Source organism: Lissotriton vulgaris, chromosome 3_2, assembly GCF_964263255.1.
Source record: "Lissotriton vulgaris chromosome 3_2, aLisVul1.2, whole genome shotgun sequence".
In the NCBI taxonomy this organism is placed as follows: Eukaryota; Metazoa; Chordata; class Amphibia; order Caudata; family Salamandridae; genus Lissotriton; species Lissotriton vulgaris.
In genome coordinates this window covers 186,930,326-186,945,126 of record NC_141690.1, presented here as the reverse complement: position 1 = coordinate 186,945,126, position 14,801 = coordinate 186,930,326, and the positions used below count along the sequence as shown (strand labels likewise).

Sequence of the window (14,801 nt, the reverse complement as noted above, 5' to 3'; positions counted from 1 at the left end):
AACTTGCAGAAAACACCTGCTCTCTCGGGACACAAGGAATTCTGAATGGAATGACATAAAGACAGCGCGGCTGAAACACCGTTTTGGAAATCCCAGTTCTTCTATTCAGTGACAGAAACACCATTTCCATAATTGCACTGAGTCCCATAAGGAAATCCCCCACTCCTCCCCTCAGTATTATACTGGAATTGCTTTTTGTATGCGTGAATCACCATTATGCCCAGGCAACTGAAGTGATCAGTCTCCCATCACATCACTAAATCCGGCAGCCCCACCACAGGTACCCCAGCCAACCCTGCCAGTTGTAACAATAAGGCTTTCCTTATATTGATTTTGAGGCCAGATACCGCCCCAACCGCCTTCATAGCCCCAACAGGAGTGCCTCCGATGACCTAGGGCGCCCTGAGATAAAAGAATGCACATCTGCATAGAGCGCTATGGGTGTCTTGTGTGACCTACCTTTATCCCCCATGACCATGCACATGTTCTTGCCAATAACTCCATTGCCACAGCAAACATCAGGGGGACACTTGGCATCCCAGTCTCGTAGCACGCTCTATGTACCACCTATACTGTCCCACTTTCACTTGTACTCCTGGGCTGCTGTATAACAATTGAACCCAGGCCCTAAAGTGGGGCCCAATCTCCATGGTCTTCATCATCTCTGATAGATGCCCCCAATCGACCATACCAAATGCCTTTTTGATGCCGATTGAGGCCAACACCATTTCTTCCTGCCTGTCCTCAACCTCATGGAGCACGTGTTCCCTGCTTTTGTTCTTAATATTCTTTCTATGCTTAAGATTTAGTTGCCCTCCATATAGTGAAAAGTACTAGTAAGCTCCAAAGCGTTTACCCCAAGTGATGCATTCAGATCATCTTCGTCATTCTGTAAGGTTCTTCCCCCTCACTTTTCCCCTTTATCCTGCTGTGTAGTTGGTGATGTTCGCAAGTGTTATATATAGCTTGCTTTGAACTGAACCCGTTTTTAGGGCTCGGACTCCTCCCCACTGAAAGTGGGAGGAGTTTCGAGAACTAATGTTAAAGAAGAAAAAAAGAAGTATCTCCTAGGGCTTTGGCCGAGACAAATTCCACACATTCCTTTGCGTGTTCTGTCATCTGGCCAGTGATTCGTGTTCGTTGTGTTGTCGTTTTAATAGGCTTGAAGTGATAGGGTAAATGTAGTTTTGTTCCGCCATTTTGGGCATATTTCGTTCGTGCTCGCGCAAAGAAGTACATTAATTATAATTAGGAGCTGTCAGGGTGCCTCCGTAAGTGAATCCAGATGGCCGGGCGCGTTCATCATTCAGCAGCGCTCAGCGCGCAGCTGCTCCAGTCCCGGGCTGCCGCTAATTATCCTCGTAGTCAGGGAACTCCTCGTATTTCGATAACTCGACAAGCTCACAGGGTCCCAGCGTCCGTGGCAGGGAAAAAGCAGAGGGTTTGTAACAGCGCCAATGAAGAAAAGAAAACGCCAATGTTCAGTGTTGTACTGCGAGCGGCCATCCGAAATAATTGTTCACTTTCTTGTACCGTGCAAAGAGTAGCTGATTCACCCCTCGTTGTAGCATAGTTTGGTGGAGCTTTTCTGTACCCTGTGTTCGGCTGAAGAGAGGTGCGAATAGGGAGCGATTACGAAGCTGTTTTCCTTGCCATTACTGGAGAAGGCGAGGCAGAGAGGGCCTCACAGTGATCATGGAAAGGGCGCCCTGCAGCAGCCGCCAGGGAATGGGCATTCACGCTTGGGGGGAAGAGATAGGAGCAGCCTTGTTCAGTCACACTGTCCTGATAAGCGGGTTTGCTGACAGGAGGCCTGATTAAACTGCCAAACTTGCTTCAAAGAGTCAGATCACAGTATGAAGGGGCCGAAAAAATGTCGAATGAGTGTGCCTCGGGAAAAATGAGAGGCCAGCGGGTGTAGTTGAAATGTCCAGCCTGCACACACCCAGCCCACCTTTACCACACTGCAGCATCCACGGCGCAAACCTTTCTTTTTAGTGGTCGCTGGTTGTTACTAGGTGCGAGGTACAAGTTGCCAGTGGTAAGCCATGTTTTTGTTTTCTTGAAAATGGCTATTTTGCATGCGTTTCTCTGTTATCCTGGTTTGGTACCGACTGGTAACTTTTGTAGAGTTAAAGGATGATGTCTGTTGTCGGCTGCTAAAGGGGAGGCGTGTGGGTGTTTTAACACGTGTGCCTAGTTGCCCTCAGTTAATGCAGCCGTGTAGCCATTTGCTGCTGCCCAGGCGTGGTATTGATGCAGACAGCAATGAATCAGCTAAACATATTAAGGAGTTGCAGACCTACATAGATGTCTGGCGACCTTCCCCGACTAAGCCCCTGACCCTTGTTTGATTATATTTGAAATCGCTTCGAGAGAAGGAACACACACAGTAGGGGAATTGAAACATGTACACGACATGATGACGTTTCAGCAGATTTACATTCTTGCCATGTTGTAGTGTTATTACAAATATCGTAATGTTCGCTTTGCATGTGATGAGAAAAATACCCTTTATTTGTAAGCCCTAGAAAGCTATGGTAAACGAGTCCTCTGGTACAAGTAAAAGTGCAGTTTGAGAGTGCAGTTTGAGAGTGCAGTTTGAGAGTGCAGTTTGAGAGTGCAGTTTGAGAGTGCAGTTTGAGAGTGCAGTTTGAGAGTGCAGTTTGAGAGTGCAGTTTGAGAGTGCAGTTTGAGAGTGCAGTTTGAGAGTGCAGTTTGAGAGTGCAGTTTGAGAGTGCAGTTTGAGAGTGCAGTTTGAGAGTGCAGTTTGAGAGTGCAGTTTGAGAGTGCAGTTTGAGAGTGCTGTTTGAGAGTGCAGATTGCAGATTGAGAGTTGAGAGTGCACGTTGAGAGTGCACATTGAGAGTTGAGAGTGCAGTTTGAGAGTTGAGAGTGCAGTTTGAGAGTTGAGAGTGCAGTTTGAGAGTTGAGAGTGCAGTTTGAGAGTTGAGAGTGCAGTTTGAGAGTTGAGAGTGCAGTTTGAGAGTTGAGAGTGCAGTTTGAGAGTTGAGAGTGCAGTTTGAGAGTTGAGAGTGCAGTTTGAGAGTTGAGAGTGCAGTTTGAGAGTTGAGAGTGCAGTTTGAGAGTTGAGTGCAGTTACAGAGTGCAGCATGAGAGTTGTGAGTGCAGCATGAGAGTTGTGAGTGCAGCATGAGAGTTGTGAGTGCAGCATGAGAGTTGTGAGTGCAGCATGAGAGTTGTGAGTGCAGCATGAGAGTTGTGAGTGCAGCATGAGAGTTGTGAGTGCAGCATGAGAGTTGTGAGTGCAGCATGAGAGTTGTGAGTGCAGCATGAGAGTTGTGAGTGCAGCATGAGAGTTGTGAGTGCAGCATGAGAGTTGTGAGTGCAGCATGAGAGTTGTGAGTGCAGCATGAGAGTTGTGAGTGCAGCATGAGAGTTGTGAGTGCAGCATGAGAGTTGTGAGTGCAGCATGAGAGTGCAGTTTGAGAGTGCAGTTTGAGAGTGCAGTTTGAGAGTGCAGTTTGAGAGTGCAGTTTGAGAGTGCAGTTTGAGAGTGCAGTTTGAGAGTGCAGTTTGAGAGTGCAGTTTGAGAGTGCAGTTTGAGAGTGCAGTTTGAGAGTGCAGTTTGAGAGTGCAGTTTGAGAGTGCAGTTTGAGAGTGCAGTTTGAGAGTGCAGTTTGAGAGTGCAGTTTGAGAGTGCAGTTTGAGAGTGCAGTTTGAGAGTGCAGTTTGAGAGTGCAGTTTGAGAGTGCAGTTTGAGAGTGCAGTTTGAGAGTGCAGTTTGAGAGTGCAGTTTGAGAGTGCAGTTTGAGAGTGCAGTTTGAGAGTGCAGTTTGAGAGTGCAGTTTGAGAGTGCAGTTTGAGAGTGCAGTTTGAGAGTGCAGTTTGAGAGTGCAGTTTGAGAGTGCAGTTTGAGAGTGCAGTTTGAGAGTGCAGTTTGAGAGTGCAGTTTGAGAGTGCAGTTTGAGAGTGCAGTTTGAGAGTGCAGTTTGAGAGTGCAGTTTGAGAGTGCAGTTTGAGAGTGCAGTTTGAGAGTGCAGTTTGAGAGTGCAGTTTGAGAGTGCAGATTGAGAGTGCAGATTGAGAGTGCAGATTGAGAGTGCAGATTGAGAGTGCAGATTGAGAGTGCAGATTGAGAGTGCAGATTGAGAGTGCAGATTGAGAGTGCAGATTGAGAGTGCAGATTGAGAGTGCAGATTGAGAGTGCAGATTGAGAGTGCAGATTGAGAGTGCAGATTGAGAGTGCAGATTGAGAGTGCAGATTGAGAGTGCAGATTGAGAGTGCAGATTGAGAGTGCAGATTGAGAGTGCAGATTGAGAGTGCAGATTGAGAGTGCAGATTGAGAGTGCAGATTGAGAGTGCAGATTGAGAGTGCAGATTGAGAGTGCAGATTGAGAGTGCAGATTGAGAGTGCAGATTGAGAGTGCAGATTGAGAGTGCAGATTGAGAGTGCAGATTGAGAGTGCAGATTGAGAGTGCAGATTGAGAGTGCAGATTGAGAGTGCAGATTGAGAGTGCAGATTGAGAGTTGAGAGTGCAGAGTGGCAGTGAGTGCAGAGTGACTGTAGAGTGAGTGCAGAGTGACTGTAGAGTGAGTGCAGAGTGACTGTAGAGTGAGTGCAGAGTGACTGTAGAGTGAGTGCAGAGTGAGTGCAGAGTGGCAGTGAGTGCAGAGTGACTGTAGAGTGAGTGCAGAGTGGCAGTGAGTGCAGAGTGACTGTAGAGTGAGTGCAGAGTGGCAGTGAGTGCAGAGTGACTGTAGAGTGAGTGCAGAGTGGCAGTGAGTGCAGAGTGGCAGTGAGTGCAGAGTCAGTGTGTCAGGGTGGGCAGTGTGTGAGTGTGTAGGGGCAGTGTGTGAGTGTGTAGGGGCAGTGTGTGAGTGTGTAGGGGCAGTGTGTGAGTGTGTAGGGGCAGTGTGTGAGTGTGTAGGGGCAGTGTGTGAGTGTGTAGGGGCAGTGTGTGAGTGTGTAGGGGCAGTGTGTGAGTGTGTAGGGGCAGTGTGTGAGTGTGCAGAAAACACCCCACACACATACACCACACACACATACACCACACACACATACACCACACACAAACCATACACCTCAGTCTCTCAACACCACACACTTGTCACCACTCAACACAACACACTCACCACCACACTCACTCCCCAGGCTCACCCCCACAGACTCACCACCACACACTCACCAGCACACACTCACCAGCACACAGAAAACAACACACACAACAACACACCCCCAGCCGTCAATGAATGCTTTCACCATGCACAAACACCAACAACCATCATCCATCTGTGCACGCTTTTACCAAGCACACACCCACCAGCCGTCAGTGCACCCTTCCACCAGGCACACACACCTCCAGCCGGCAGTGCACTTTTCCACCAAGCAATCGCAGTATGGTACACTTTACTTTTAAACATATTCATATAAAGCACAGCATGCCACCATTGGTAAAATTACAATTCAACCAAGATACTTCCACTACACACCACATGCACACACTCCATAACACATGGCAAAAAGACATTGGCATTTACAATGCCATTCGCTCAAACTCAAATAAATCCGAGCCCGATTGCATTTCTAATGCTTGTTCATACTAGCACCATCCATGGGAATCTTAAGCTCTGTCTTCCATGTTTTATTCACCATACAAAGTAAATTCTAGTTTCTTTTGGGCTGATAAATGCATGAGGTGCATTTCACCTGAGCCTTCTTTCAGATTCATGATGCTTCATGTTCCTGCATTGCTTTTGCATCTTATTTGTAGGAGATGCTTTGTCTAAGTAAGCTGATTCGTTGTAAGGGTCTCTTTATAGCGATTGGGTTCAAAGGCCTTAGTGCATGCAGCATCGTGGCATTTTCAGTACGGTAAACTGTCCCTTACTGCCGTGTTCCAATTTCTGTTCTTGCCACAACCACTCCGCATATGGACCACACGCTAAAGAACTTTTTAAAATAGTATTCCTAGTTCTGCTTGATTTTGCAAAGAAGTGTTAACTTTGTACCTTCAGAATATACTGCAGTTATAGATTTTACTTCTCTAATTTATGCAGTGTAACTACACAAACCATCTATTGCGTTATGTAAGAAAAAAGATAGTGTCATTTTGTTTCAACTGTTGAAGATAGCTCCTAGGGGGTTTTAGCTTTTATGAACATTGTTTTGTGAATAAAGTAAACAGCCATATATGCAGAACGACGGTTAAAGTGTTTTAAGATCTAGAAATATTTTAACAAATGGTATGCACTTAAAGAAACTGATGTTTATTTAAAAAAAATGTTTGACATTATTATTATTGTTATAATCATGTATTGTATTCAAATTACACCAAGTTCTCACATGACCAAGATAGAAAAGAATACCATTACATGCAGTGTTCTTTGCAACAACAAAAAAAGGTTCTTTTTAAGACTGGCTGGAATCTTCCAACAGAGTCTTGCAGAACAGAAAAGATGGGCCAAGTTTTGAATATTGTTGTTCATGGTTTCAAAGCCATTCTTATAACGAACAGCCTTTCTCCGCTTTTAGTCCATTTTTATTAATCCTCCAGCTTCATTGTAAATGCTTTTACTCTGGACTGTAGCTTTGTTACAATGTGTATGCTTTTTATTAAAAAAATGGTAGTATATTTTATTTTATTTTTTACAGGCTCCCTTTACCTTTGGTTTGGGTCAAAGGGCACCGTACACCACAGGAGAGCACTGCCTACTTTGTAGAAGCGAGCGTAAAGATATTTCATTTTTAGAGAGTGGGATTAAAAACTCTAGCAAAACTGCACTTTCAACTTCTCCAAAAACAAACAGTATGCTTCATCTTCCATTGTGGGTATGTCCAGACTGTCGACGGACAGTTGAAAAAGAGGAAACGCATGCAACATTAGAGCAGTCTCTAGTGGTAAGTTGAAACCATGGAAAAAACTTTGCATATTCCCTTTTATTGCATTGTAGTGGGTTTACATATATAATTAGCAGTTTATTGGGCGGGTAAATGCGAACACTGAGCCAATAACCACATTCCTATATTTTAATAGCCCTTCACAGGCAGTGCATTCTTGTTACTTGCAATTTGGAGAGATGAATGTTGCTTTATATTTAGGGTTGGATTTGTGGGATAGCACTAGATGTTAGCCTACGTGTGAGTCAATGGTGATGCTAACGTTACTCCTGAGTGAGGGTAGCTTATTTTGTGTGTTCTGGTGCTTCTGGTAATAACTGTGATTGTGCACTTGAGTAGAGAGTAGGTGCCAAAAGTATTTTGGGGGCATCTAGTCCTATAAAGGAGCAGCAGCAGGTAAAGGTTAAGTGCCCATCCGAATGCTGTATAGAGGAGGACTGCCTTTGGCACCGTAAACCCTGCAAGCATTTATCACATGTTTCCATCTCAGTCGAAATCCCAAGTATCTGAGTTTCAGTGCATCAGTCTTTGTTCCATGGAAGGAACCCATTTGTCTCAAAGAGAAACTTCTGAACATTCCCTAAGCTATTATTTATCTTTAAGTCCTTAGTTTATGACTCCTTGTTTGGAAATTACTGTTTGCTGACTTGTAGTTGGTGAGGAATTCATCACATCTTCCGATGCAACTAGATTCTTATTTATTTTATGCAAACAAGCCACCTATGCTCCACTTCAGAGAGCTATGCAGATATTTGTCTGTCTAGATGCTGTGCAATATATTATGGAATAGCTTTGTTGAGTGTAGGGAGGTGCCATGACTCTGGTGAGGCAAAGCAGTGGGTTATAATGTCCTCCCCTCCCTCAACAATAACCATATATAGCATATTATGTTCTGCACATCTGCATATAGTGTTATGGCATGATATTTTTTCATGCTTATTTTAATTAAAAAATATATATTCAACAAACAAAATCATCCAGTATATGAAATGTTTTGCGGTAAGGTAAAATCCCAGTTCAGGGACCTCCTCACCGTTATGAAAGTGCTCTACTGTAGTAATAAACTGACGTTTGACCTTTGCACTGTTATAATGTGTGTTTATTAGTACATTTGCTCTAATTGTGTTATTGGGACACATTTATTTTCCCTACCACAGCCCATAACATTTTATATATATATATATAAGTTTAAGCAGGGCTCGAAAAATCATAAAAATGTCACTAGTCCTCCAAGTCTAGTAACTCTAATAACCTACTCGACCTAACTGTAAGGTACCTGAGCCATGAAAGTGTCTCAAATTGTGTTTTGTTAGAATAATATTCTGTCTTAAGGAGCTGCCTTTTTCTTCGTTATCACATGAGAGCACCTTCAAATATGCAGGTTCCCCATTTCTGCTGTACAAAAAACTCTTAAATTGCTAAACTAAATGTTTGCTCCATGTAGAATAAGAATGAAGCCCACATATAGGGTGCACGTGATCCCTGACTTGCCTCTTAGTTCCCTAATAGCATTGCCATCTGGGCATGAGCTGAGTATTTCCGAGTGTTGGACCAGGCCTTGTGGCGTGGTTCCCCCCGTTCCTCAGCTCCCCGTTAGCCCAGCCCCGTACTCAGAAACCCCTGGCTGCCCTGCCCAGGTCCGACCAAACGCCCGCATCGGCCTGTCCCCGGCCACCTTCCCAGCCCGCGCGCCCCAAACCCGCAAGGCCCCATAGGCCTACCGGCAGCCATTTTCCCTTCCCGAGATACCTGACTCCATGGGCTTAGCATGACCCCAGCCCCAGCGAAGCTTAGGCTCCAGACGTGCCAGCCCCCATTGGGAGGGTGAGGGCTACCCTAGTGAGAGAAGACAGGGAGGTTCGATTGCACCTCCGGCCTCCCCTGAGAGACTGGTTTCTGTCACACCTCTGGTCTTCCCCTGGGGGCCGGTTTCGATTGCACCTCTGGCCTCCCCGAGTGCTGGCTCCAGACCTGCTGGGCGTCTGGGAATTCCCGGACGCATCCTCAAAGGGATCAAAGGACCAACCGCCGGACCTCACCAACGGGCCGCCCCCAAAGCCTCGGAGCTCTGCCTGCGAGGGTCCGGACATCAAAGGGCCCCTGGACTATATCAAGGCCCGCCCTGAACTAGCGGGCAGTTGTATCCTGGACAAGAAAGCCCTGCTGATCTGATCGCGGCTGAAACTGAACTTCGTAACACTTCGAGCCCTGCTGACACTGTCGCGGCTCATTCTCGGATCTGGAACATCGGAGCCCTGCTGACCTCGTTGTGGCTCAAGCTTGAACCCTGAAGATCTGCAACGAACATTCTGAGCCCTGCTGACATGGTTGTGGCTCCTCACAAACTATCCTCCGGATCGAGCCCGGCTGACTCCGTCGCGGCTCGAGGAGTACTCTAGTCCGGCTGGACTATCGACGCTACCAACACGAATTGAGTCCTCCTCAAGTGAGTAGGACCACCAGTGCGACTACCATCTTCCGTAACCCCCCGGCTCGAGGATTGAGAGCTGTGCGCAGGGTACGCTACGTACTGTCCTAAGAGACTGAGACTGTCCCGCTACCCCTTCCCTGAAGCTTTGAGACTTTTGTGATCCCTCGATCGTGTGTACATAAGAGTGCTAATTCTTTTACCTGATTATAAAGAAATTGATATCGGAAACCCACGGTGTGGTGTCTGTTCATAAGTGTGGTGTGGTCCTCGTGTGTACGATTCAATACTTGAGGTCTTCCCCGGTGGGGATCTATCGTTAAGGCTCGGCATTATTGGTGGTAGAGGCGGGTCACGGAGGAGTCGGTTAGACATAACCTGGCCTCTGGGACTGCCCCTTCTAACATTGGTGGCAGTGGTGGGATAAGAGCCTACGTATAAGAATCGTACAGTAAAGCGACTGACACACCACCCAAACAAGAACAACCATGAGTCTCACCGGAACCAGCGAAAAGACCGCATTTCAGAAAGACCGCCTAGAAGATTATACCCACAAGGAATTAAAACAATTCTGTAAAGATTTCCACATCGCTACCACTGGGTTGAGTACCAAAGATGACTTCCAGAAAGCCCTGGCGGCCTAGGTCGAAGCCGGGGCCCTACCTCCCCACGACAGAAAGAAATGGTGATGAGGAGGAGCCGCCGACCGAAACTGACAACCTGAGAGAAGAGGGATCCGACTCCCTACCACGGAATGCCAGCACGGAGAGAGGTCTGTCGATAAAAGAAATGACAGACCGAGAGCGCAACCGAAGCCACAAGCTAGAACTGGTCCGACTTAAAATCGAAGGAGAAATAAAGCTGGTGTAACAGAAACTAGCCGTAGAGCAATTACGGCTGCAAGGAGAATTGGAAGAAAAGAAGCTCCAGCTGGAGCACGAAGGAAAGAAACTCCAACTCTAACATGAGCGCAGCTTGAAAGAACTCGAAATTAAAGCCAGAAACGAAGAAACCCGACCCCTGGGGAACAGAGACCCTGATCCCCCGGTCAAACCAAAAGTACACATCCCCAAGGATGTGGTGAAGGAATATTATAAAAATGACAAAATCCAGCAGTGGTTCAAAGCGTACGAGGTCGCCATGACCGCCCACCGAGTACCTGAGAAGGATTGGGGGGCCGGATTATGGGGCTGCTTCCTCAGCGAGGGAAGAGACACCATGCTGGACCTGCCCTCTTTCGTCATGTCCTCCTACCCCCATATGAAGGACGCCCTCATGGCTCGATATGGGCTCACCCCGGAAATGTACCAGCAACGATTTAGAGACTGCAAAAAGATCCTCGGCACCACATGGGTAGAATGTGAATTTCTACAGCCGGGCCTTGGAAGGTTGGATCAAGGGCAGCAAGGTGACCACCTTCGATTGACTTGTGGACCTCATCGCATACGAGCACCTATCCAACAATGCCTTTGTAGAACTAAGACAGCACCTTCTGGATAGCAAGTTGGCCGACCCCCGGAAGCTGGCTGTCGAGGCTGATCGATGGGTGAACACGAGTCCCACGAGGTCCCGTGGGAGACTATGGCCAAAACGAGCAAGGATCTCCACGTCAGAGGGGCGCAGGGAGTCAGAGTAGACAGAGGGGTCCTCAGGCAGGGCCTCCCCGCAGCCCCCCTAGAACACAGTCAGGGAACCCCCCGCCAGACGCAAGAGCCGGATTCCCTCCCGTTAGACAAGGACCCAGAATAAGCACCGCCTGCTACCGATGTCAACAGACAGGGCACTGTGCCAATGACCCCAACTGCCCCCTGCTCAAGAAAACCCCTGCTACAAGTCCCCCTGCGCGCCATCTCGCCAACGTAGCCCTAGAAGAGGAAGAGATAGAGGAACCGGAGGGGTGGGAACCAGCAGCCATGACCTTAGTCTCCCTGGGGGATAGAGAAATGGTCCCCGGAACCTTCCTGCCAGATAACACAGAGAAATACCGACAGCAAGTGACTGTCAACGGGCACCGCATAGGGGCTCTCAGAGATACAGGGGCCAGTATCACTGCTGTAAAAGAGCATCTAGTCACTCCGGACCAGATAGTACCCCACGCCTCCTGCAGAGTGATCTCCGCTGACAACTCCATCCGCACCTGCAGAATAGCTCAGGTCCCATTCGAGTGGGAGGGCGTCTCCGGAGAGTTACGAGTAGCAGTCCGCACCGACATGCCCATGGACTGTCTCCTCGGTAACGATCTAGAGAGCTCCCCGTGGAAGCAAGTAGAGCGAAAGACTCACCTGGAGATGGTGGGCCTACCCGAGTGGGCCTGCGTGACCACCCGATCCATGACAGCCCGGGTGTCCGCCCCCGAGTAGGTGGTACCCGAAAACCCTCGCCCCGTCTCCGCCGAGCCGGAGGGCAGCGGGCAGACAGAAGGCCTCGACCTTTTTCCCGGCGAAAGCAGCGACCCTGACCCAGGTCCCCTGGACCAAGCTGGTGAGCCAGCCCTGAGCACGGACGATCTCCCCGAGTTAGCCCAGTGGCGCCAGGAGGGAGGCCCTCCCGAGAGGAGTTCTGCCTGGAACAGACTTCCTGTCCCTCTCTAGTGGGGCTGCGGCAGCAGGCTGCCGCCCAGGCCGCTGGTGAAAAGTCCGGCTCCCACCACGTCTATTGGGAAAATGGCCTGTTATATAGCGAGCAAAAGTCAGCCGAACTAGGGTCAGCCCGAGTGCTGGTGGTACCCCTACGTTTCCGCAGCTTCTGAACCTGGTCCATGATGTGCCCTTGGCGGGACACTTGGGTCAAGACAAAACGTACCACAGTTTGGTCACCCATTTCTATTGTCCCCACATGCGCGCTGATGTGGAGGTCCACTGCAGATCCTGCCCCACGTGTCAGGCCAGCGGAAAGAGCGGAGGGAGGCGCAAGGCTCCCCTCCAACCCTTCCCCGTGGTCAGTACCCCCTTTGAAGGGGTGGGAATCGATATTGTGGGGCCTCTTGACCCCCAAACGTCCTTAAGACACCGGTTCATCCTTGTCCTGGTGGACCACGGCACCCGATATCCCGAGGCCATTCCCCTCCGAATGGTGACGGCCCCCGTAGTGGGGCGGTCCCTCATGGGGATCTTCTCCCGGGTGGGATTCCCGCGAGAAGTAGTGAGCGACAGAGGAACTTGGCGCAAACCTACAAAAAGACTGGATCCAAGTAAAACTGGGGGCCGGCAACTGTCTGTCAAAAAAAATACCAACTACAAAAGGGTTGAAACAGGGGTGCGTTCTCGCACCGACCCTGTTCAACCTTTTTATGTCCGACCTCTCCAAAGATCTGGATAACTGTAACCACCATGCCCCAAAGTTAGGGGGTTTTACGCTGTCCAACCTACTATATGCAGACGATCTGCTACTAATCAGTCAAACACCAGTCGGCCTGCAACACCTCATTAACACCACAACCAAATTTGCCGAAAAGAATGGGTTAAGCGTAAACAATGATAAATCGAAGGTGATGGTACTAAATCAAAAATCAAAAAGGCATGTTCTCCAATGGTCTCTCCAAGACAAAAAAATGGAAACAGTTCAAGAATACAAATATCTGGGCGTACATTTTGATTCAAAAGGATCCTTCAAGCAACAACTAACATCAATAAGGAACAGAGGGATCTCATTGGCCATAACATTAAAAAACATCAAAAATAAAATAACTGGCCCAAATTTAATCCCCTTGCTTGACATATTTCGTGCGAAATTGCTGCCGTCAATTACATATGGCAGTGAATGTATGAGAGGGAAGGATGAGACCATCTTAGACAACGTGGTCAGTAAAACATTGCGAATATTATTTGCGCTTCCTCCATACACTTCGCCAGCACAGCTAAGGCTCGAGTTTGGCCTACAGAAGCAGCAAATCGCACGTAAAGGTGCATATGCAAAATGCTGGCACAAAGTAAAGAATGCGGAAACAGACTCTCTGAATGCCCATCTTTGGAAAGAATTGGAAACAAACAAGGACTCCCCTGCAATGGTTTACCTCCAAGCAGCCATAAACTCCCTTGCGCTAAGAGATCTTTGGGACTCGAGTTGCACAGACAAGTGTTTTAAGCGTCTGGTCAATAAATGTGTGAAAATAACTTCCTTGGAGGAGGACAAAACAGCACTAACCAAGAGGTCTCATGGGTGGTTTGTGATTCAAGGCTACACCAGCGCCTCACCACAGCCATACCTTAGCACCGGCTTTTCAAGGAAGGTGAAGGAAGACTTTTTGCGGTTGAGGATGGGGGTAATACCATCCCAGCCACATCTTGCCCCCTGGAAGCGCGTGGACTGCAACCCCAAGTGTAGGCTTTGCGAAAATGCTAAGGACGACGTTCTGCATCTGCTGTGTAGTTGCAAAGCTCTAGAGAGTATCCGAAAGAGCTTACTAACAAGGCCTTGGAATCAGAGACGTGCGCGAACCCGTAGACAAGCTCTGTTGATGAGCTTTAAGGGAGAAAACATCCAACTAGCATGCAGGCTAGTGCGCTTTATGAAATCAGTCAACACGGCCCTAAACTCAGCAGTTAGTAATTAAATTTGTCGTATTGTGAATGGCTTCTGCTCTCAAGACTATTTTCCTTTGATAATCAAAGTCACAATTGATCGTGAAAGACCTTTTTTCCTAACGTAAAGTACTGTACTTCCCGCAGGGTTTTTCTCTCACTTTTTAACTTTTCTAAATGTTTGCTTTTTAAAGGCTTTTTTCATGTACTTTTCTTTTTCTTGTTTTTACTGCCTAATTGCAAAGATTTTAATTAATCATGCAATAAAGATTATTATTATTACAAAAAGAATTTCCGAATGTTGCTGACGCAGGGGGATATTCACAAGGTGAGGAATCCACAGACAGATACTGTATCCACAAGAAAAAACGTTACCGAAGGTATGTAACTTGTTCGTTCTGCCAAAATGTAAGAATCCCAAGATTGATTGTGTATTTTAACGATTTTTGATTTTGGAGCAGCACACATACTTTAAAAACATTAGCTGCCAGGCTTTCCCCTTCACTTGAAAGCTCATATCCTAGAAAGAGGACGTTTAGGTGGACTATTTTCGATTTTTCTTTATTTTTTTTATTTTTTTATTTATTTTATTTAAAGTTGAATTTATAACCCTTAGAGGTGAATCCCAAAATTATGGTATTTACTCTTTTCAAGTGTTCCTCCAGATCGTCGTCTGTTAGATAAATATCATCCACATAGGACAATGCCTCTTCATTCAAATTTTGAAGTAATTCAGTTAAAAACAGTAAACAACCCCGGGCTGTTCTTATACCCCTAGGGAAGTCGACAAAATTGCACTGCGACCCTAGCGCTGAGAATGCAGTTAAATATCTGCTCTCAGGCGCTATATTTTGGCAAAAGAATCCATTTGAGATATATATTGTTTTGTATTTTTTTTGCACAATGTTCATTAATGCGATCCTGTGTGCATTTTGAACTGCAAACGACTTAGTGCACGTTTATCAAATTTCTTTAATCTAAAACGAAAC

The 14,801-nt window shown here is 47.2% G+C and overlaps 1 protein-coding gene across 3 annotated transcripts in view; it reads left to right on the top strand.

The window, feature by feature from the left end:
* The window catches only part of FAM193A (family with sequence similarity 193 member A), a 577,965-nt gene that overhangs the window by 95,828 nt on the left and 467,336 nt on the right, over nt 1–14,801 (top strand). For all 3 annotated transcript variants that reach the window (XM_086964186.1, XM_086964185.1, XM_086964184.1), the window contains exon 3: nt 6,619–6,864. In XM_086964186.1, coding sequence (XP_086820312.1) covers nt 6,619–6,864 — 246 coding nt within the window. The remainder of the gene's footprint in view (nt 1–6,618; nt 6,865–14,801) is intronic.